At 44.6% G+C, this 24,756-nt stretch overlaps 1 protein-coding gene across 3 annotated transcripts in view; it reads left to right on the forward strand.

Moving 5' to 3' along the window:
* The first annotated feature begins 8,561 nt into the window (after positions 1-8,561).
* The window catches only part of TRIM29 (tripartite motif containing 29), a 46,892-nt gene continuing 30,697 nt past the window's right edge, over positions 8,562-24,756 (forward strand). For 2 of the 3 annotated variants that reach the window (XM_083588689.1, XM_083588691.1), the window contains exon 1: positions 8,563-9,632. In XM_083588689.1, the coding sequence (XP_083444815.1) occupies positions 8,790-9,632 (843 nt within the window). In that variant the 5' untranslated portion in view covers positions 8,563-8,789. Of the gene's footprint in view, positions 9,633-24,756 lie in introns of all 3 variants that reach the window. The other variant, XM_083588690.1, reaches the window with a different exon arrangement.

Genomic DNA, 24,756 nt, shown 5'->3' on the forward strand with positions numbered 1-24,756 from the left:
GCTGTGAACAAGACTAATTTGCAGCCAGGGCCAAAGATAACACAAATTGAAAGTGGAACTGGCAGAACGTGTCTGTGGGGAGCTATCTGGCAAAGCCTGTAGCCCTGGTAGGTCAGAGAAGGAATTTCAGACTGTAATATTCCAAGCGCCTTCTTTCTTCCAAGAGGGGGTAGAGGAGCCACCATGCTTGATTCGATGGGTTTTTCCTTCGTACTCCTATTCATGCAAAAACATTTGGAGCAACGCGCAAAGTGGAAACAATATCAAGCAACAACACTAAGGGCAAAACAATAAACAAGCAATAAAACGGCACGAGTTGTATTTGTTTCTTTGGAATATTCATGAATCACCTATAATCATAGCTCCTTAAGTGATTTCCAAGAAAATAAAATGTATGCAGAATACATAAATGGCGAGAGGCACGGTCAGAGTTCAAGGACATATTCCAGCTGGGCAATAACACTCAGGGAGAGGGCAAGGCAGAGCCTGTGAGACAGAGTCCTGAAGGCTAGACAGAGAGGTGTGGAGACCCATGTTCGGCTCCTGACCCTGCGGTTCCCCACTTCTGCAGTAGAATATTGAATTGACCAGATAAGATTCTGGAAATGCTTGCTGAAATAAAAATGTTTTCATGGCGTGCCAAAACCCAGACTGCATTGGTATAGAAATAGTAGATAGCAGATAGCAACAAGTTATTAAAAGCCTTCTGAGATAGGAAGGTTTTTTATAAGGGATCTGTGAGGCTATTTATCTTTGCAAATTCTGACACCAACATACCTGAGCCACACATCTGAGACTAATGTACAAGTGAGATCACAGCTATCCATTGGTTGGTGGGCTTCCCTGAATGTTGCAGTGTAGTCTCCCCCACCCCAAAGAGAGAGATTTCAAATGTATTTTGACATAAAATGCTTACTTTTGACCACTGAGGAGGCCCTGTTCCCTGTGGAGCCTGGTATATCCTCCCACTATTGTGGAATAAGGAGCAGAACCTCCTCAGAAAATCTTAAGTGGTGGTGAACTCATCTGGGAAGCAAAGATTCATAAGAAAGTCAAGGAATACAAGGTGCTTCCTATTTGACACTGAAAGCTACTGCACAGGCAAGAGGACTAGGTTAACAAAAAACAAACAAACCATTATTTGTTAATGCACTAGGTTGTTTTTACTAGAATGAGCTGTGCAACACAATCTGTGTGGGGCCGTCCTTGGGCTTGGTCCAGAAACTGCAGCTGGTGCAGAAACCAGAGGCTAGAATATGGTGGCAGCTGGCAGCTGCCAGCACGTGCCGCCTCTGCTAAAAACATATGCCTTGGCTGCTGCCTGTGTTAATATACAAACCTGAAGAACTTGGGCCCCGAATACTTAAGGACCACCTTATTTTCCAAACCCTATTACCGAGAAACCCCAGAGGAGCCCTGCTAGGTGTCCCCCATGTTACAGAGGCCCAACTAGCCTCAGCTAGAACCCAGGCATTTATTTTTATTCTTTTAATTTTATTTTTGCATTTTCTATTTTACATAAGCAAGCGAATTAAAAACACAAACATGTAATTCCCCTTTGACTCCCCCCCCATTGTGGATCTTAATATACAGTGGTACCTTGGGTTAAGTACTTAATTCGTTCCGGAGGTCCATTCTTAACCTGAAACTGTTCTTAACCTGAAGCACCACTTTAGCTAATGGGGCCTCCTGCTGCTGCTGCGCTGCTGGAGCATGATTTCTGTTCTCATCCTGAAGTAAAGTTCTTAACCGTGAGGTACTATTTCTGGGTTAGTGGAGTCTGTAATCTGAAGCGTATGTAACCTGAAGCGTATGTAACCCGAGGTACCACTGTAATGATTTCCCCCTCTGCATCTCTTTCGTAACTCTATTCTTATAAATCCTTTATCATTCCATAGTTCAAATTTTTGTTACAAGTTTTCTGTCAATCCTACCAGTGTGTGTAATTGTTTACAATAGGTTTTTTCAAATAAATTATAAACTTTCCCTATTCTTTATTAAAGACCTCCTCTTCCTGTTTCCTCTTCTAATTCTTCCTGTAAGATTTTCCATCTCAGCATAGTTCATCCATTTCATCTGCACTCTTCTTTGGTCGGAGTTGTACCATCTTTCCATTTCTGGACTAAGAGAGTCTGTGCAGCCGTGGTCATGTACATAAATAATTTTATCTAGTCCTTTGGGATCTCTAGTCCTGTAATACCTAAAAGAAAAGCTTCTGGTTTCTTAGGAAAAGTTATTTTCAGCATATTTTCCCCCCAATTCATTATATATCATTTCCCTGAAGTCTCTGATTTCTCTAGAAATCAGGCATTTAGTATCTCTGGTTGCATGTCGCAGATCCCTCTTCCAGCAGAGATTTGGCAGGCAGCCTTGCTGTCAACTTCCTCAAAGACCCTTTTTTATGTTGATAGGTCTATGCAGCCATTTAAACCTCCTTGTAGATTATTATCTTGCATTGTTTTCATGGTGTTCTGTGTTTATTGAACTTGTATGTACCGTATATTGTTGAACACTGCCTTAATATTTTGCATGAGTTGGCAGCATGCAAATATTTCTTAGACATACATTAATGTGAAATAGTATTCAAAAAGGCATTCAGATGTGACATGCTGCAGTCGCTACACTGTGATATGAATTTGGCTTATTCCAAAAAGAACTTGTCTTGGTGTTTTCCTGCATATGCAGATTGGTCTCTAGACATGACATTTGATGGGCAGGGAAGGATTGGCCAATAGGGCAGAAAATACAAATCTCAGAGGAAGAGTAGGAACAGGTAGCATGGGAAGTGAAGTTTGGATGATGATGGAAGGAGTTGCCTTTGGAACCTGAGATGGCAAGACTGGTTCCATGGTTTCCTTCCAGCAGTGATAGCTATCCAGCAAAGACACGACTTGAATGATACCCACCCAACCTCAGATTTCCATCAGCTATTGAAAACTGACATTTGCAGAGCAGGAACACAATATAGACAGGGCAAAATAGAAGGAAACTACTTTGCTCTATAGTTTCATAGTGCTCTGTCCTTGCATTTGCTATCCTGTAAAGGTTCATTAAATTACCATCCTGAAAGGACACCGAGCCTCATTAACAAGAAGCTTCCTGTGGTGTAGGATTTAGAGCTGTTCTTGCTATTTTGCTTGAGCGCAGTGTCCTTTTCATCCAGTCTATCTGAAACCAGCAAGGATGGGTTCAAGAATAACCTTCTTTCACTTCCATATAGTGGGTAGATGGTGCTCCACTGCAGGGAGAACATAGGTTATTCTATAGGATCGCCTATAGAATGCAACATAGGAGAGCTCCCACAGTATTGTAGAGACAATTGCATGTAGTTCACCAAGCAGATTGCCACTGTCTTCTGATAGGTTGGATTAAAAGATGGTTGAACAAAACCCTCCTAATAAATTTGACTAGTCTTACTGAAACCTTTTTGACTTCCCTTGGCTTTCCTCAGATAATCTGCCCAAGCAGGCTTCTACACAAAATTCACTTGGGAGTTTTGCTTTAAGGAAAAATCTGGCTGGGACAGAATAGGGAGCAGTTTAGTGCCCTGCACTCTCATGCAGCCTGAAAGAGATTGACTCAGGTTAGATCTACTAGAAAGAAGGCGCTGATATGTTGGGTGACCTTCATAGACCAAATTTCCTGCTGCATCTGGTAGAGATGGGGGATAAATTGAATTCAGTTGGTATTTAATGGTGAGCCTACCTTACCTGTATTTTCCAAAGCAGCACACAGTCAAAAACACAGCCATCCATTGAAATTTATACTTTTCTGAATTATCCAGTGCAGTTCACCATCCAAGCAATGTTTACAAAAGTGCATATACTTTTTATTTTATTTCTTTCATAAAACGTATACACTGCTTGTTTATGAAAAGAAACAACCTCACAGCAGTTTACAAAGAGAACAAAACAATAAAATTATCAGTAAAAACAGTTAAAAGCAACTATTTAAAATACTCAAAAACATTTAAACCAGCAAAAACCTAAAAATAGATTAAATCACATTTCAACATTTTACATATTTAGATAGGCTTGTCTAAACAAAAATGTTTTTAACAGGTAATGAAAGGAGTACATGGAAAGCGCCTATGTGATACCATTATATGGAGGGTAAAGTGTGAATAAAAATGGAAATATCAGTGAAGATAACATACAGAAATGCATTATATGAGGGGAAATCAAGTGGCCAAAATGCATCTATTTGACAAAATTGCATACAGACCTGCACATATTAGGAAAAATTTGCACTGAAATGCACTGAGTTTTCACAAGAACTTGAAAAAAGAAGAAGCTACAGACTGAAGTGGAAATGTGGAGAAATGAACTTAACCATTGGGAAAACGAGACCCTGAAGGAAGTAGAAATGGACAGAGTCATACACCCATAGCATCAGGTAACTTTCATTTGGGTTAATAACCATGGCGAATGGAACATCTGCGGAAGTGCTTGTGGGGGAAACGAAGAGGATGCGATTGCTTCCACAGCCTAAGATGCACTGATTCCAGCACTCCGTCACCACCACTCACTTTCCCCCACTCCACCCTACACTGTCTAGATACGCCTTGAGTAGAATGAGATGACAGAAGGATTATAATGACAGTGGCTGGCTGACTCATGAGTCATGGGCCACTATTGACAAACTTTGGCTCTCTGCACGCATGTGCAAACAACTAAAAATTAAATAAATGCAAGAAACAGGCCTGAGCAATTGTAGAAGGACACAGAAATTCCTTCGTGTCCCTACCCCTCACACTGACCTAGATAGTTTGCGTCTCTTGATTGTGCTAGAGAAGGAAGAAGAAGACATGCTTAGGATTCTAACCCTGACCCAGTATGCTCATGATAATTGCAGAAGATAAAACCAGACAGATCAATGGGTGATATGTTGAATTTTTGTGAGGTTCAATGTGGAAAGTAATATTTCAGGTGGTTTAAGAAGTCCCTGTGGGACATGGGTGGTGCTGTGGGTTAAACCACAGAGCCTAGGACTTGCTGAGCAGAAGGTTGGCGGTTTGAATCCCCACGATGGGGTGAGCTCCCGTTCTTCGGTCCCTGCTCCTGCCAACCTAGCAGTTCGAAAGCACGTCAAGGTGCAAGTAGATAAATAGGCAGGAAGGTAACTGGCGTTTCCGTGTGCTGCTCTGGTTCACCAGAAGCGGCTTAGTAATGCTGGCCACTTGACCCAGAAGCTGTACACTGGCTCCCTCGGCCAATAAAGCAAGATGAGCGCCGCAACCTCATGGTCGGCCACGACTGGACCTAATGGTCAGTGGTCCCTTTACCTTTAAGGAGTCCCTACAGTGACCACCCCCCAATTACTGGTCTCTCTCATTCACATTCCTCCCTCCCCTACATCCTTAATGTGCTGCTACTTCAGCACCAATTATAGAGCTTCTTCATGGTGTTATTCTAGCCAATCAGGGATCACGTTGTGAACATGATGATGTCAGGTGCCATGTAGCCAATCAGCTAGCCATTCTGACGTGGCTTTGTGATCTGGGCCAGTGTATCCCTCCATTTGCCTTGCTCCCAGGCAACATTCTTAATCTTTTCCATTGGCTAGCAAGACGAAGCCTTCAAGAGCTGGAGATTCTGCAAGATGTTTGCTTTGGAGGGACCAACTTCATATCAAAGTGTAGCACCATCTGGCCAGCTGCCAGCTTTCCTAACTCAAAAGGAGCAAAAGAGGACAACCAAAATGATTGAGGGGTTACCTTGACGAAATACATTTCTTTTTTTAAAAAAATGCCTAAGGAGAAATAGAACTGAGCTTTACATTATAATGCATGGTGTGGAAGAAAGTGGAATAAGGGACATTTTTCTCATAATCCTTAACGATGGGGATCATCCAATAAAATTATTTGGCTTCAGAGTCAGAGTGGGTGAAAGAAAGACCTTTCTCACACCACATATCCTTATTTATGGAATATGCTGCCTCCAAGTGTGGTGATGGTAAAAAGAAGAATAAGACAAAAGCATGGGACTATCTATAGTAATTGAGGTCATGGAAGCTATATAGAATGTCCAGATTGTGAGGCAATATGCCTCTAAATGCCCATTACTGGGGAGCAACAATTGATGACAATGCTCCATTACAGTAGATGGGGCTCTGCCCCACCAATCTCAGTCTGCCTTCAGACAGTCCCCCATACGCCTGCTTTCTTTCTTAAAGCCAGTCCAGGAGGTGGCATTGCCTGCCAGCTTCTTCCTTCCTAGTCTCAGTGTTGCCCTTTAGATTTCTGCAAAGGGATTGATGGGGGACAGAACTAGAATGAGTTGCCTCTGCCTACCATTTGTTCTGGCGCAACCTACCGTTGGGCTCCCTGCCTTCTGCCCTACCAGTGCCTATGGACATCAGTCACCGCTGGATATTGCCATCAAGCTTGCGATCTTTTCAGAGGCATCTGACTGGCTAGTTTTGGAACAGGATGCTGTCCTTGCTGGACCATAGGTATGATCCTGCAGAGCTTGTCTCAATGTTCTTTAAGCTGCATATTTTTGTATTAATGCCAATGATGCCTGGATAGCTCAGTTGGTTAGAGGTTGGTGCTGATAATGCCAAGGTTGTAGGTTTGATCCCCGTATGGGGCAGCTGCATATTCCTGCATTGCAGGGGGTTGGACTTGATGACCCTCAGGGTCCCTTCCAACTCTACAATTCTATGATTCTGATTATAAACAGTAGTGTCAAAAGCTCCCTCGTGAGGGAACCAGTCCTGCAGTAGACTGCTCACCAGAAACTGTTATCTGGGGAGGTTTGGACAACAAAAATGGCATAACATTTCCCAGTCTGAGCACCAGAATTACCATTTCTTCACACACTTCTCCACACAGTGCACAGTTCATCTATGGAACTCACTCCCACAGGAGGCAGTAATAGCCAACAACTTGGAGGGCTTTGAAATAGGATTGGACAAATTCACGGAGAAGACTATCAGTTGCTACTACCCATGATTCCCGTGCTCTGCCTCTGTGATCAAAGGCAGTAATGCTTCTGAATACCAGTTGCTGGAAATCATCAGAGGGGAAAGTGTTGAGTTTCCTGCAGGCATCTGGGTGGCCACTGTGAGAACAGAATTCTAGACCAGTTGGGCTCCATTTGGCTTGACCCAGGAGGAGCTTTTTATGTTCTTACGTCCTTACCAGCCACGTTGAATGGAACATTTGTGGAAGTGCTTCCTTTATTATTTTGCAGCGTTCAGTGGCTGGCTACCTGAAGTTCATTCTCTCCTACTTGAAGTGTTAAATCCAGAACAAAAGCAGGCAAGCAAGCAAGCCTTGCATACTTGCCTCAGTACATCTGAGAACACAGATCTCCACCCTAGAACATTCCTTAATCGACTCAAGTTCCCCAAAGGCTATTGTCTTAAGAGATCACCTCAACCCAAGAAGCAAAGAGTGAAGGAAGGCAGCGGCAGCAGGGAAAGGAGGGATTAAGCCCAGCATATATAGTCATAAACAGCCCGTGTAATTTGTTTTGTTTTGTTTAATGACCTGCATTTTAAAACAATTAAAGCACATGTCCTGTGCTTCTATAAAGAAGCAGGCAAGGCCTATTGTGAACCACTAATGAAATCCTAATGCGGAAAATTATAAACACAGATGCGTACAATGCCCACATTTATTGAAATGCTCTGGTAGCTATTAAAAGCTTTGAACTAACTGGGTGCACAGATAATTGGAGGGCCGTCGAGAGAGGAAAAGACCTGACGTGTGTTGGGGTGTGTGTGTGTCCACGGAGAATCAGAATAAATAACCAGGATGGCAGGAATATAGGAAACTGCCTTATAGGGAGTCTGACCATTGGTCTATCTAGCTTAGTATTGCGCACACTGACAGGTAGCAGCTCTCCAGGGTTTCCGGCAGGGGTCTCTCCCAGTCCTACTGGGACATGCCAGGGACCCCCTGCATGCAAAGCAGATGCTATAGCACTGAGCTATGGGCCTTCCCCATATGAATACTCATAGGTGAATGAAGACATTTCTGCCAATTCTCTCGCCATTTGTCAAGAGAGTAAGTGTGCAGAATGTTGTACTTTCAGCCTCCTTTAGATAAACTAGTCAAGTGTTGTGGTGCAGGCATTCAAACAACAATGTCAGAGGCTGAGATTCTCAGCTTCAGACATTTTCTGCTTCTAGTTCTCATGGAAACTCTAATATCCTTAGTTCATTATCTGATTATGACTCTTTGCATCAATTCCAAAGGCAAGCTTAGTTGCATGTACACACAAGCAGTCCACTTACCCCCCACCTTTCTTGTACCTTACACTCTACGTATAATCCTGCTCATGCAGCAGAGAAGGTCACTCCACTCCTGCTGTCAACAGAAGCAACTATTTTCGAAGTAGGTAGCAGAACTGGTTGCTGCCTCTTAATGAAAATTATTTTTGAAAGAAAAAAGTGACACATAAACAACCCTTCATTCCCAAACCTGGTTAGACAAGAATGTTCTTGGGTGTGGGCTGGCTTGTATAATTAACTATGCAGCTGGCTCTCTTGATGCCTTTTGTAACATCTCTCTCTCTCTCTCTCTCTCTCTCTCTCTCTCTCTCTCTCTCTCTGGCTCTGCCCAGTGTAATTCAGGTATCTCACTTCTCCTCCCCATCTTTCAGGTGTGGCATTTAGGTAAAGGTTTTGACGTATTGTTCTTCCATTCCTTGCCGGGACAGCAGCCAGTGAGGTTGCCGGCTTTTGTGTAAGGGTAAGGTAGTCCAAGACTTCTGCCGTTTCCTGACAGTTGCAGGAGAGAGAGAAAAGAAAGTGTTGAGGCCAGGAGGAAAAGCTACGGGATGGAGGCAGCAAGAGCAAATGGGACCACAAGTAAGTCAGAAGATGTGAAGACCCCAGCCTCTCCACCAAGAGAGGCAGAAGAAGGGAAGAAACCGACCAGCCCAAACAAAGGGGAGAAAGATGCCAACAAGAATAACACCAGCCCTGCGCTGGAGATAGAACAGCTCAAAAAATCGATATATTCTGGGGGCGACTGGAAGAGGCCAATCATCCAGTTTGTTGAATCCGATGAGAAGAGGTCAACCTATTTCAACATGGAGTCTGGGGAGGGCAAGAAGCCAGCGTTCCCCTCCATGCCTCTAGGGGAGCCTCGGAGGTCCCAGATGTCCTTCCCAGAAAGAGGGGACCTGAGGAAGTCTATATACAACATGGAAACAAAGAAAACCTTCACCGGCGAAGGGGATGTGAAGAAGCCACTGTATTCCAGTGGGCAGATTGCAGATCTGAGGAAACCCACTGTCTCCCTTGGGGAATCAGGAGACACCAAGAGATCCAACTTCAACCGGGTGAGCAGAGGGTCCAGTTCAAGGCCCCGGGTCCTCGAAGAGGTCCTCTGTGACTCCTGCATTGACAACAAGCAGAAGGCCGTGAAGTCCTGCCTTGTGTGCCAAGCCAGCTTTTGTGAGCTCCATCTGAAGCCTCACTTTGAAGGGGCTGCCTTCCGGGATCACCAGCTCCTTGACCCCATCAAGGACTTTGAAGCCAGGAAATGCCCTGTGCACGGCAAGACGATGGAGCTTTTCTGCCAGACGGACCAGGTCTGCATCTGTTACCTATGCATGTTCCAGGAGCACAAGAACCACACCACGGTGACGGTAGAGATTGAGAAATCCGGCAAAGAGGTATTGTTCCTTTCCTATATATTATACTGGACCTTTACTCTTTCCCTATCAGGAAGTGAGACATCTTGATTCAGTCTCAAGTACCCCATTTCCAACCCAGCAAACCTTCTTATGTCTAATGGAATAAATGTGATACAGTGGGCCTGTCCGGCTGGTTCACACATGCATGCCTATCACTTGATATCCCAACATGTGATGATTTGCACCCTGATATGTGTGCACTGATATAGGATACAGGAAGAGCTGCCTGACACTAAGTCAGATCATTTGGTCCATCTGGCTCAATATTGTCTGCATTGATTGACAGAAGCTCTTTCAGCCAGGGGTTTTATCCAGACCTATTTGCAGATGCCAGGGATTGAACCTGGAACCTTCTGCATGCAAAGCAGATGCTCAAATACTGAGCTGAAACCTTTTGCCTTAGAAGTATTTTGAGGCAAAATGTTATGAAACTCTCTGGTGTTGGCAGATTCGTGTATTCCAGTTGCTGCTTGATGCTGGAGTTTGCAAACAAGGAGCATGCATGTGCAGACTAATTATTGATTGTCAAGATGAAGGGCAGCCTGGGTCCTCATACCTTTAAGGGGAGGCCCCAAGTGCCATCCTCAAAGAAGTTAGGCTATATATAAAAGTTTGGGGACCTTTGTGACACTTGGAAGTCAGAAGCTGGGTTGTTAGTATAATCTGGATGTGTGCTCATGGCAGCTGTCAGGACATATGTCTGTGGGACCTGGGGTGTGTGTCAGGCATGGACGGTAGAGAGAGAGAATAGAAGACAGGATATACTGTGCTCTTGAACTGAATTGAGGGTCATTGTTGTAAGGGTGTTTCTGGCGCTGTAAAGTAGCTGAGTGACAATTACAGTGAACAGTTTACAAGGAATGGGTGATTGATGGGTTAAAGCTTGATGGGTTTCGTGCAGGAGAGAGAGAGAGAGAGTGCCGGAAACTTCTATGGCCTAGCCCTCATATTTCTGGAAAGAATAGTTTTAGCAGGTACAACTTGTCATGACAGAGCGCTGCAGGGTGAATAAGGATGTACTCACCTGAGGGGGACTTACACCACATAGGAGGATTTTAACACCTTTCCGTTTCTGTAGAAGGGGGATTTTTACCTCAGAAAACACCTGGAAGGAAGGGGGTAATATAGATAAATCCAAATATTTCTGGACTTTTTATTCCCTGAATGATATGAGAGGATGAAGACCCTGGCTTGACGTTTCCAGTGTCCACCCCTCAAGATTCTGCCCCCGAAATACTTAACATCAATCTCTCTTCTCTTTTTCTCTGTCTCCCTACTTTTCTTTGAGAGGTGTTTATTTTCTCAAAGGATTTCCTTTTCCTTTTCTTTCTGTTTTGGGTACAGCACCTTCGACACAGAAGGTTCCCAGTGGCTTAAAAAGGTAGAGTCATGTTTTATACAGGGAGCCTCACAAAATAGTTTTAAAGACATATGAATAATCATAACAAAAAATTCCTCTCAGAAACAGCTGAGAAGACTTTTTTAAAAAAATGAAAGGATTTTCAATTTATTTATTTTTTTACCTAAGAAGAGGTGGAGAAGTAGGGGAAGCTAATGGCTGCAGCACCCATTGAAAACTCTATCTGATGTGTTTTCTCAACTAAGCAACAGTTCATGAGGTAATAATTTCCTACATGTAACTGCTAAAGAATAGGCCATTGAAAATAAATAGATGGCATTATAAAAACAGCCAGGCCAGTCAAAAGATTGGTCAGAGGCACCCTCAACAGGAAGTGTATGATTTTAGGATTCTCAGCAGCAACAAATATCAATGTATTCTCACCTCTAAATCCTATCCAGCATTTCCGCCAGCAATGCACTCCTCTAGGCTTCTCCAATCTATCCTCACCAATGTGTCTTCCATTTTTTCTTTTCCTACTGACATCCAACATTTCACGGCTAGCGAGTGTTGCTGAATTATCCCTGGGGTTTCTCCCAGAAGCAGGCTGACACCTCCATCTTGTTTCCCAGTGACCCCATTTTGAATACAATCCAGTTGCTGCTGATGATTCAATTTATATCTTGCGCATCCTCCCAAAGGAGCCCAGTGGCTCCCAGATTGGCACTCATTCCCTGAGTTTGTTATTAGAGGGAATAATAATTCTAATGGAGGTCAAGCAAGTAGTCTATAAAGTTCAGTATTGTCAACCCTGATAGGTAATGGCCTCATAAGAAAGCCTGGAAGGATACCTGGGAGCCCAGAGATTGGACACAGCAAAACAGATATGCACATAGGGATGGACTAATCTGTTAATATCACTTTCTCTTGGTTCCTTATTTGTTTTCCACTTTTAAATTCAGTTGTTTACATTTCTGCAAAAGTTTGTGATTTTTTTTAAGCCCTCATGAAAATTCATCAGCATTTTAAGTGCTCACTTCTCTTAACACTCACTTTTGTATGCAATTTTCCCCAACATAATGCATTTGTAGATGCTATGGTCACTAATGCATGCATTTTGCTGCATGCTTTCCCCTGATGTATGCATTTTTGTGCACATTATTAGAATGATGCACCACAAAATTCGAGGTGTGAATTTTGATGGATGGCTGTGTTTCGGTTCTTGTTTAGTTTTGAAAAGGGAGGATTTGATAGATTCAGCCTTCAAGGTGAACTGAACCAAATTTCTCTCCACCCCCAAGAGCAGAGCATCACGTCTCGTGGGACAAACTACTGAGAGGGTTAAAGAGATGACGAACATGTGGGACTAACTAGGGATCTGGGTAACCCTTAAACATGTGCTGATGTATCAGGGCAGGCACATAGCTCACTGCTTTGGACGCAGAAGCTCCTGGGCTCAATCCTGCCCATCGCCAAAGGATCAGATGGCAAGTGATGTGGAAAATCTCTGCACAAGACCCTGGAGAGCTGCTGCCAGCCAGAGTTATGCCCTGGGCCTGTTGTTGTTCAACATCTATTAAAATGGCTTGCATGAAGGAGTTGAGGGGCTGCTCATCAAATTTGCAGATAACACCAAACTGGGAGGGGTAGTTAATGCTGCAGAAGACAGATAGGATTCAAGATGAACTGAACTGATTTACAAAGCAAACAAAATTAATTTCAACTGGAATAAATGTCAGGTTCCACACTTAGGCAGGAATAACCAGCTGCACAAATATAATATGGTAGACACCTAGCTTACCAGTATTATATGGGGAAAGGATCTAGAGGTCTTAGTAGACCACAAGCTTAACATGAGCCAACAGTATGATGCAGCAGCAAAAAAGCTAATGCTACTCTACACTGCGTAAACAGAAATATAGTGTCCCAGTCAAGGGAAGTAATAGTACCACACTATTCTGCCTTCTTCAGATCACACCTGGAGTGATCTGGAAGGTGTGCACAGGAGGGTAACAAAGGGGATAAAGGGTCTGGAAACCAAGCCATATGAGGAACAGTTGAGGGAATTTGGTATGTTTAGCCTAGAAAAGAGGAGACTGAGAGAAGATATGATAGCCATCTTCAAATATCTGAAGGGCTGTCACATGGAGGGTGGAGTAAGCTTGTTTTCTCCTGTTCTGGAGCATAAGACCCAACTCAGTAGCTTCAAGTTACAAGAAAGGAGAGTCCAAGTTTCAAGAAAGGAGATTCCATCAAGAAGAACTTTCTGACAATAAGAGCTGCTCGGCAGTGGAACAGGCTCCCTTGGAATGTGGTGCATTCTCTTTCATGGGAGGTTTTTAGGCAGAGGTTGGATGGTCATCTGTCATGGATGCTTTAGCTGAGATTCCTGCATAGCAGAGGGGTTGGACTAGATGACTCTCAGGACCCCTTCCAATTTGACAATTATATGAGTGTCGATAAGACTGGACTAAGTGGACAATTTTTTTGACCTGGTTTAAGACAGCTTCCTATGTCCTTAGTACAATTTTGTTTGCCTGTACACTGGGAAAAGTAACAAACCCTTTTTTATTATACCCCTGGGATAGTAACTTTCAAAAATAAAATAAAATAAAATGGAGGTCATCAGCAAGAATTTCAGAAGATGACATTTCAATGAGTGTTCGTCATTTAGTAAGGGATTAGGAACTTGTTGTTTCTTTTCCCCATCTGCTGGCCTCCCTAGCTTCATTCCAAAGCCTTGCCTGTAGGCTGTGATTCACAAGGCATGCCAGGACTTGAGGGGAGCTGAAATTAACTGGAAATCTCCTGACCTGATTCTTGCTGCTCATGTAGATAAAAACTGGAACTTGGTTTAGAGCATTGCTCACTCACTCTGGTCTGCATATGAGGCTGGGGTGAGAGAGGCTTGGTATGAAAACCTTTGGAAATGGGGACTCTGTCACCCTGCCAATGCCAAGGGAGTGTTAATGTCTTTTCGAGTCAAAGCTAAGAGCCCAAACACAGAAAAAAATGGTTGACCCAATTTAAATCCAGCCAGGTGTAATGCTCTGAGAGTTACAAACTGGCTTTTTATAAAATAAAATAAAAAGAAGAGTTTGGATTTGATATCCCGCTTTATCACTACCCTAAGGAGTCTCAAAGAGGCTAACAATCTCCTTTCCCTTCCTCCCCCACAACAAACACTCTGTGAGGTGAGTGAGGCTGAGAGACTTCAGAAAAGTGTGACTAGCCCAAGGTCACCCAGCAGCTGCATGTGGAGGAGCAGGGATGCGAACCTGGTTCACCAGATTACGAGTCCACTGCTCTTAACCACAACACCACATTGAGGGCAGCCTCTTTTTTACTGCTTTTTTTTATTCCATCCCCCCTTTATCAGCAGCTCAGGATGGTGTGTATGCCCCTCCCTCCAATTTATACTCACAACATCCCTGTGAGGTAGAACAGGCTGAGAGAAAGTGACTGTCCCAATATTGTTCCGTTAGTATCATGTGTGAGTGGGGATTTAACTTGGTTCACAGTGGTTCTAAGTGAGGGGTGGCTAAGCTTGCACGATCCAGATATGGCTGGATTACGACTTCTATCAACCCTGTCCATTGGTCATGGTCACTGGGGCTGATGGGAACTGGAGTCCAACAACATCTGAAGGACCACAGGTTAGCCACACCTGCTGTAAGTCACCGCAATGGCTTATGTGGGATATATGCAAAGTTGAAGAGCCGTTTATGAGTCTCGCTTGCTTGCTAATCGCTATGCATTTATGCAGATTGCAAGTGCTGATGATGTAAAATCCAAAGGATACCTGGGTATTTTTTTTTTAATTGCAACTTCTGCCCACCCGTTGTACCTCCATTTGAGGAAACGGTGTGGAAATGGTAGCCTCCCCTCCATTATGGAACTTGAAAAAGCAAAACAGCAAATGTCTCCTTGATGACTTGTCTTTATATCTAAGATGTGTGATAAACCCGCAAGAGTCAGAAATGTGGCAACACCCCTTCCTTTCTCTATTTTCAGCAGAGCATGCTCTAGCCTTTAGCAGTCAGAGGCAAAAGCCTCTCAGAATTTACTGCTTTCCAAAGTTAAGCCCAATATGTGAGATTCCAGCAGGATTATATGATTTTTTCCAGCTCTGTCTTTCTATTTGAATGTCAGAGCAGATGCTAAGACTGTGTGAGGTGTCATGTTACCAACTGTATTATCCTTAAAGCTCCTTGGATTCTGTTCCTTTTTCTCTTTCTTTCATTTTCTTGCCGAGGTTTTTTTCCCCGTTTTTTTTTTTACAAAAACTTTCTGTCAAAGCTGCCAAGCCTTCAGGCTCACAGTGTTGAAGAAAGAGTGAAGGAAAAGTTTACAAAAATACCCTAAGTACAAAACAGGGTGGAAAAAAAGATTACTGAATAAAATTCTCTTTCACACACAAAGCATTGGAGCAAACATTCTCTGTTAGCAAAAGAGAGTTTTACAAACAGAATCTGGAAGTGCTTCCAGGGAGCTAGATACATTTTTTTATATTTATAAATATTTTTATTTCCAGTACTCTTTTTCTGAAGGTTATTTTTCTCCCTCCACCCACAAAAACCTGATAAAGCATAAGAAATATCTGACAACCACAGGTCTGGAAATAACAAAGAACTGAGGGCCCAGCCCTCATCTTGTGTCAAATCTCATCTGAGTGAGAAGGCTTTGATTTTCCCCCTGCCTTTTAAAATTTATTTTCTTCCTCCTTGTTTCCTTTTGTGGGTTTAATGAAGCTCTTTAGAAGCACTGTCAGTGACTGGAACTGGGTGTTTCTAATTTAAACAAAGTGGTGTGCAGATGAAAACCTGTTCAAAGTACTTAGCCAGCCTTTGATACCTCTGTGCTCATTGGAGAAGGGGGCTTGGAGACTTCCCGTAGCTTTGAGAGAGGTTTGTGTTTTGCAACAAGTTTCTTCTCAGAGAACAAACAAGCCTTCCGAAGTATATGCATTGAATCCAGTTCTTTGTTATCCCTTATTGATGAAAGGACTGTTGCTATTAGGAGAGGTGCAAAAACACGACACACAAATCTGGCTTCTCATAGGAAGATAAGAAGCTGTCAGTAGGGACCAGTGTAAAGAGAGACAGCCACCCTTCTGACACACTGAATTTCTGCTGCTTACCCAAGCTGGGGCAAGGAAGGGAGGTGGCGAATTCAGGACTGGTGCTTCTGCAGTACAGTACTCAGAGTGGTTTTGCTGGTGCCTCCATACAGCCCTAGAGCCCCACCCTGCCCAACCACCATCCAGGTAAGTTGTAGTGATGCTGGTGTCAGGAGAGCGGCTCCATGGCTCTACCACACCACACATTGGCCCATCTGGCTCAGTATTGTCTACACTGACTGGCAGAAGCTCTGCAGGGGTTCAGGTAGGGTTATCTCCCAGCCCTACCTGGAGATGCCGGGGATTGAACTTGGGACCTTTTGCATGCAAAGCTCTGCCACTGAGCTATAGGCCTTCTGTCTAGGTCCCTGAGTTGGCTCCCGATGCAGAGGCTGTGATTTATGGATGGGGCTGAATCCTGGTAGTTCTGAATTAGGCTGAGTTAGAGGTGGGGTTTGTAAGACCAGATAACAGTGGAAAGAGAAGAATCTCTCTCACACGCTGCAATGATGGTGTACCTGCCCCTCCTTTCTCCCAAGCTGACTGCTAGAAAATCTGGCTGGCTTCTTAGTTTTGCAAAATGTCTGCCGCTGCTCTTGTTACCACAACTGAAGAAGGGGGGACCCAGTGGCCTGGGTTCACAGATAAGGCTAAAACACGGTTTGTTTAGTCACAGTGTGGCTTGTTTGAACACCAGAATGCAGCCCACCAGACAAACCATGGTCTGATTTCTGGAAAAGCAGAAAAAAACATGGTTTGTTGACTTACACTTGAAATTACAACATTCTCAAAATAAGTATAAAATCAGTAGTTTTAAAAGCATGACTGGTTTGTGAACATTCCTGTGGTATCTGGTTGACCAGATGGAGTGCTGAGTTGGAAAGACCCATTGCTCAGATTTGCATGGAGGTTTAAGGGATTCTGTGTGTGCTTGGCAAATTTCATCTACTGTTACAACTGAGCTGGTGTGAAAGTCTAATGCTTGTGTCTATCATAAATGGGACTTCTGCACTAGTGATGGGAGAGGTCTCTTGATCTTGGGCTTTAGCTTTTATTCCGCTGCAAAATGTTAAACACGTAAGTTCTTCATTTGCCATAAAAGAAGCCAAGAACTTGACTTATTCTGAGTTTTAAGCTTGTGATTTTCAAGATTTTGGGGAGGGGGGAGGAGGGAATAAAAAATGTTGTTTTAGTCCACCCCATTGACCTAGTATTGTAAGTCCTTATTGGCACGTTGATCTTATCAGTGTTGTAACATTACATGAAATCATTGTTGGAGAGCAAGATTGAAAGTTAAGAAAATTAAGAAATCAGAAACTAAAGAGTCAACCACTGGAGTTAATCAGACAGACCACTAGGTTACTGGACATAGCTAGCTGTTGGGGAGTCTGTGATACAATAAAAGAAGTGACTTTCAGAATGACTGTGATGGGGTCAGCTGCATGGATTCCAAACAGAGGTCAAGGGCCATTTGGGAATTGACACTTCAAAACTGTTATCAGGAGAACAGCCTCACCTTGGGGGTACAGGACACACAAAACTTTGTTCCCTAACAGCTCACTGTCAATCCACAGGATCTGGTGCCTGAGGCAGTTGCCTCCCTCTGCCTAATGGTAGGGCCACCCCCCCTGGGGTTGGCTTGCCACATTGCACAATAGAAGCACATCATAATTCATTATACAAGAGTCACATTCAGCCATCCTTTGACGCTCATTCTCACCACTGTGGTTGGGTTTGGTCAGGGCTCTTGCAAATGAGTTATGGGAGGAGATTTGGGTGAACACCCAGAACTTTCACTGAGGAATGACAAGAGGTTGCTTGAGTTTCCTCTTTCATCACCATATTGATTTGAGATCATCATTGCCTCATGGTGCACACAGATCAGATATATGTTTAGCATACTCAAACTCTGGCTTACTTTTCACCTTCCCATGCATGTCACATCCCAGCTCACATGAGGGTGGCTAGCTTTATTCTTATTCTGTTATCCTACTAATGTCTACAACCAGTTCCTGCGGGTGGGGAAGTTGGCCATTTGCTGAAGTCTCAAGACTGAGAAAGAACCCACTGCCTGAACAGCATTTCCATTCTCACTTTGCATTTCAGAGGGAAGTCACATACAGCTGTCAGGTGGGAGCCAGGAGGGCAAGGTAGGAATCAGAGCCAGGAATTCGGAACCAGAAAACAAGCCAAGAGCCAGGGAGGACAACCATTGATCAAGCAATGGTCTGAATAGGAAGCCCTTTATAGCTCTTTCTGTTGAAGAGAGTCAATGTTCAAAGTCCAGATGAGCAGAGACCATTCAGGACTTGGGAACCTTTTTCTGCTTAAGCCAGACTTCCCCAATGTGGTGTCCTTCATATATTGTTGAACTATAACTCCAATCAACTCTGGCTTTTGGCCTTACTGGCTGGTGCTAATGGCAGCTGTAGCTCAAAACATCTAGTCAACATCTGATTGGGAAAGGCTGGCTTAAGCAGTTACATCAACCTGCAGCTCAGGTGGTTTCTTGCAAGAGTCAGCCAGGCCAGGATGAGAGCCAGATTTCCTTAGGACTTTGATGGATCCATGCAAACATGGCCCCCTGCACTGTACTGCTGCCCTATTAGTCTCCCCTCCAATGTTATTGCTGTTGTGCCAGGAGATGCCACTACCAATCCCTCATCTTCCCCTTCTGGACCTGGATTTCTCTCTCAGGCAGGCAGGCAGACAAGCTGCAGTGGTGCTTTGTAAAGCAAGCCAGGCTCCAATGCATAAATGCTGCTCATCACCTTACATTGCAATGCACGACATCAAAGTTGAACCCTGAATTTTGGGTAATCTAAGATGATGTCTGTCCGTCATGCGTTGAAGCCAAATGCTGGTTTAGCTCCCATTCCTGAGTGCTGTAGCCCAGGCATAGGCAAACTCTGGCCGTCCAGATGTTTGGGACTACAATTCCTATCATCCATGACCACTGGTCCTATTAGCTAGGGATGAAGGGAATTGTAGTCCCAAACATCTGGAGGACCGGAGTTTGCCTATGCCTGCTGTAGCCAATTAGCAGTGCATCTGAATGAGGGGAGTGTTTTGTTTGGGCAGCAGTAGTGTGCAGTAGTGCCAACTGAGGTCTCTCAATGCAAGGGCAGGGGCAGCAGCAATGCTGAATAGGAGTCCTGGTAGGTGAGTGTCAGGGGTGGATATGGACCCTTCTGAGTTCCAGGTCCACCACCAACCATTACAAGTCCCAATGTTGATCCTGAACCATACCTAAAGCCATGGGGTTCCTGGTTCTAACCTGGCAGCTTCTGATATTGCACTCATGAAGCTCACAGCCAACACAGGAGATGCTTCTGCTTACACGCCTTGCACCTTCCAGGTTAAGAAAACCTACTGAAGGTGCCTTACCCAGGGTATTCCATCCCACCCTCGTCTTCTAAGAGCCAGCAGGGGAAGTATCTATGCAAATGTCACAAAAAGGTGGAATGCACTCATTGAATGGTAACGGGATCATTGAAGCACATGTGCTGGCAATGTGGTTGGCCCTCACATTCCCAAGGTTTCTACCTGACACACGCCTTTTGCGCATGTAATTTGCCCCCCTCCCAAATTGAAGTGGTACGATCCCAAGAGCCACATCATTTCCATGGTACTGTAGGTTTTGCATAAATATTAAATAATGTAAACACAATAAGGAGTAACCTACACTCACTGGTCAGGATTGGCTCTTCTGGCTCAAACTGGCCGGACAAATCCTTTTCAAATGCTGCTTTTGCTCAGCCCAAGAACATGTTCAGCACAGAAACAAACACTAGGCGGTTCTGAAGAGGGTGATCTTCAAAAGGGATTGCATTGTGCTCCGTGTATTGCATGTGAAGTGTGGGTTGCCAAGAGCTGACCTGAAGGGGGCTCTAACATCCTTAAGAGCTGCACTACCGAGAGAAGTTCTGAAAGCACAGCATCTCCCATTGTGTGGCATTCTGACAAAAGGAAGCACACCTGTCTGTCTGCATTGCTCCCACTCTCCCTGCCATGCAGCTATTCAGAGCATAGAGTCTTCTTTGGTTAAGGAGATGGAAATTGATTCCCAATGTCACAGATTTTAGGTGGGGTGGGACAAAGCAGTGGTTGCGTGTTTGTGTGCAATGGTTACCAAATGACCATCCTGACTATCTCATGCCTCAGCTGGGGCATCCATCTGATCAAGATGGATTGGTTTTGATTATCTAAATTAATTCAGCAGGGATTTTTTTTGGGGTGGATGTGTGCAGCTCAAAAGTTGTCCTGTCTCCCTCCATTTTCTGCATAGAGAAAGGAGGCAGTGATGGCCACTTGCTGAAATGCCTTTAAAAGGATTAGACAAATTCATAGAGTAGAAGGCTTTTAATGGCTATTAGCCATGATCTCTATGCTCTGCCTCCCTGGTCAGATGCAGTCATGCTTCTGAATGCCAGTTTCTGGAAACCTCAGAAAGGGAGTGTGGGTTCTTGTGCAGTTTTCCCACAGTTGGTCACTGTGGGAACAGGGTGCTGGCCTTGATGGGCCACTGGCCTGATCCAGCAGGCTCTTCCCATGTTCTTAACAGCAATATCCTACAAGGAGACATGTGGGATTGAGGTTACCTGGAGGGACCCCTGTGCATTGCAGAAACCCCAAATTGAGGTGTGTGGTTTTTTTTAAAAAAAATGTACTCCCCCTACTTTAAGTGGGTCTGACTGGATGTATTACCTGTGCTCCTAAGTTGCAGAAATATAATAGGAAGAGAGGAAGCAAGTCAGAGGATTGCTTCATCTAGTTCAGTATTGTCTCCACACGGACTGGAAGCTGCTTTCCCAGGTTTTCAATAGAAGACATTCCAAGCTCTACCTGGAGATTCCAGGGATTGAACCTGGAACCTTCTGTGTGTCAATAAATGCTCTGCAGCTGAGCTGCCACCTGTCCCTTCTGCCACTGAGCACAATGGGATGGTGATGCCTCTCAACTGCCCATCCATCATTTCATCAGCTCCCTTTGGTCTGATAATTTTTCTAGTCAAAATTGGAAAAAATCATGCCTCTCTCTAATGATAAAAAAGTTTAGTAAATAATGATGGGTGTGGACTCTATTCCATCTCCCTTGTTTCCTTTGGTTTAATTCCTCCACTTCTATCTAGCCATATCAGCTTTCAACATATAATGGGCATATACTAGTTTAACTGCTTCGGTTCTCCCCCAGAGAATCCTGGGAAATGTAGTTTGGTGATGGAACCAGGAATTAGTCCAAGAAGCTTAACCTCCTCCAATGTTCTTTAGGAAGAAGGAATGACTGGTGAAAAAGTTGAAGCCTCTGTGGGCACACACTCTCCTTCCCCCTATTTGTCCCTTAGTTTTTCTGCCTTGCCACCTAGCTGTGGTGTCCCACTGATCAGGGCTGGTTTAAACCATTCATGCCATTCCAGTACGGAGGAAGGCTCAAGGTGCAAAATTGTTAGGGGAGCAAAATTTCAACACCGGTGCTGCCTCAGTACAGCTACGTGCTTCCGTCACTGGGCTTTGTTGAAAGTGGCTTCTCCATGTGAAACAGGAAGTGACCTCTCCAGACAATAGAACAACTCTTCTTTTCTTGTCTCTGTGGCTGTGATCTCCTGGGTGACGGGACACTGTTAGGCTGTTGAATGTGCATGCGTACTCTGTTTCCCTGCCTCCCCACCCCTCCATGCAGCCCTGGACACTGGCAACCCACGCTACGCCATTGGTGGGGAAACCTTAGCCCAGGGGCTGAAAGTGCCCTCAAGTCCATTTATTTGGCCCTTGAGCCCTTCCATCTCTCACCAACCTTGTCCTGCACCCTCCCCAAGTGATTTTGCTCATCTGGATGTGTCCATCGACTATGACGATGTCTCTTGTTGGATGGAATGAGTTCCTGTGGAGAAACCCCTGAGTTTTATGTGCCTGGAACATAATGCCCTGTACAAAGCTAAGTCACACCCCTTCCTTTGCCCACTTTTGCATCTGGTCCTGCCCACCATGGATGTGCGACCCATGGATGCTTGCTTAGGAGTAAATGTGGCTTTCGGATTCCCTGTCCTGGTCTAGCCCAGTATTGCCTACTCTGGCTAGCAGCTGCTCTCCAGAGTCTCAAGCTGCTCTTCCCCCACCACTTACTCCAGGGGTCAGCAACCTAAGGCCCATGGGCTGGAAGCGGCCCATCAAGGTCGTTTGACCAGCCCATGAGCCGCCACCGAACCAAGTTGCCCACTCGCGTGGGGACTTGCTTCTGCGGCACTGGAAATCGCGTCTGTGCAGATGCAGGCACTGGAAAATTGCATCTGTGCACATGCAGATGCCGGAAATCGCATCTACCCACGTGCAGACGCCAAAAATCATGGGGCAGGCGCACTCACACACATGTGCAATTCAGCCCAAGGAGGGATCTTCACGGGACCAATCCGGCCCAGGCAAGATAAACCTTGCCAACCCCTGACTTACTCTATGCTCCTTTTTAGCAGGTCAGATCTCTGGTCCATCTAGCACAGTCCTGTCTACACACTGACCAGCATTGGTTTTCCAGGGCTTCAAACAGGGAGCTTTCCCCAGCCCTGCTAACCTATGACCTATCCATCATCTCTAGGACAGGAGTGAGAGGCCCACTCTGAACACTTCAGCCTTTGTGGAGACATCAGAACATGTCCTTTGAATCTAAGCCTCTTCTTGATTTACTCCTTTCTTCTCAATTTTTGTATTATGAAAAAATTGCTTCCTCCGGCCCTTTCATGAGCACCTTTAATATATGAGAAAGCACACTTCTCCCACCCCTTTAATAAATCAGACTCTCTTTGGTGTACTCCATTACCTGCCTCGCTGCTCACATTTCTTCCTCCGCCCGCCCCCTTGCCATTATGGCTGTTTGGAATGCGCCAGGCGAGAGCATCCTCACGATCTCTCCTATAAATCTTTGGGGCAAAAGCGCAATCTTTGTGGATGGCAGTGGTTCCAAGGTCTGGGCTACCCTAAATTACCGGTGAAATTTTAATTTGCCATCACTCCAGCTGTGCCTCATTGTGCCGCAGAGATTGATGTTGACACAGCTCCCATCTCCCAGATCAGGAACGCGAGCAGATCAAAGGGATTATGGCTTATACAATGAGTTAGTAACTAAAGGCTTTTTGAAAAAACCTCTGGAATCCATCTTGACGACAAGCACCATAAAAGGTCAATTATCCATTCCCTTTCTCTCTCTATGCCACTTTGAAATTGTCTTTCAAGCTCTGCCTAGCCCCTACATCGACAGGGCTGCCAATCATTCAGTATTATACTGCTCTGTTAGAATTCTGAACAGGTAACCAGCCAGGGAACTCCAATAAAGCCGGCCCTACCATTAGGTAGCATGAGATGGCTGCCTCAGGTGGCAGAAGATGGGAGGATGGAATGGGGATGGTGAGTTATTGGAGGGGAGAGAATTGTGTGTGCCACATAGTCTGCCCTGAGGTCACATCCACGTTATATTTAAAGCACATGGCTCCCACCAAGAATCTCAGGAAGTTCATTTCTTAAGAGTGTTGGGAATTATAGCTCTGTGGGGGGGGACTACAGCTCCCAGGATTCTTTAGGAGAGACGTCTGGTCCTCTTTGATAGCCAGCAGCATTAGTCTTCTCTGTCCAGCTCTCACTTTGCCTCAACCCTGGTGCAGACTGGATTAGCAGAGGGGTGAGAGCTCTGAGTACAGATGGTCATAAGTGCTTGAATTCATAGAATCATAGAGTTGGAAGGGACCCTCAGGATCATCTTGTCCAACCCCTGCAATGCAGAAATATGCAGTTGTCCCATATGGGGATCAAACCTACAGCCTTGGCATTATCAGGCACCAGCTTTGATAATGCTTGCTTAAGCCTCAGACTTCCACCGGATGCTACCTTGTCCCTCTCTTTCATGGACTCACCTTTGGGTCCACAACAGAGTAGCAGGCGATAGAGGGCTTCCTTGAAGGTTCTCTGTGGTGCAATGGGTCGGTGTGTCTGGCTGTTAATCAGAAGTTTGGTGGTTTGAGCCCACCCTGGGATAGCTGTGGGTTGGACTACATGACCCTTGGGGTCCCTTCCAATTCTACAATTCTATATTCTAGAAAGACCCCAGTGAACTTCATTCCAAGGAAACAAAACTGCGGGAAAGCATCCATCCCTGGAGTCTCTGACTGCTTGGAGGTTGGGGTGGCATGCAACAATACATGCATATTAAAATGAAATAACACTCAAAAAGGAATATTTTGCTGACTGCATAATTCACTTAAAACAAAAAGCCCCAGAAACTGTACAAATATGAAGTGACAGGGATAGGAAAAACAGGCACGTAGCTTATCCTTCACAAAATGAGCTTCACTCTCCTTTTCCTGGGATGTTAGCTAGGATTTACCCCACTAATTTTTCTTTTTTTAAAAAAAGATATACCATCATATTTAGAATAATTGAAGTCTTCTTTTTTTTCTAAGTAACATGCAGGAGCATGTTATATTACTTAACATCCTAAAATACCCAACTTCAAAGCTTTATTAAGTTAGCTTCACATGTCTCCACCTTTTAGGAGATTGCACTATGTTCTGCCGTGGGCAACTTCCTAAAGTCCTATAACATACTGATCACTTTGGAGCACAGGTGGTACATACTCCCAAATGCCTGAAAGATCTGTTCCTT

The sequence above is a fragment of the Podarcis filfolensis genome (genome assembly GCF_964270895.1).
Source record: "Podarcis filfolensis genome assembly, chromosome: 15".
NCBI lineage: Eukaryota > Metazoa > Chordata > Lepidosauria > Squamata > Lacertidae > Podarcis > Podarcis filfolensis.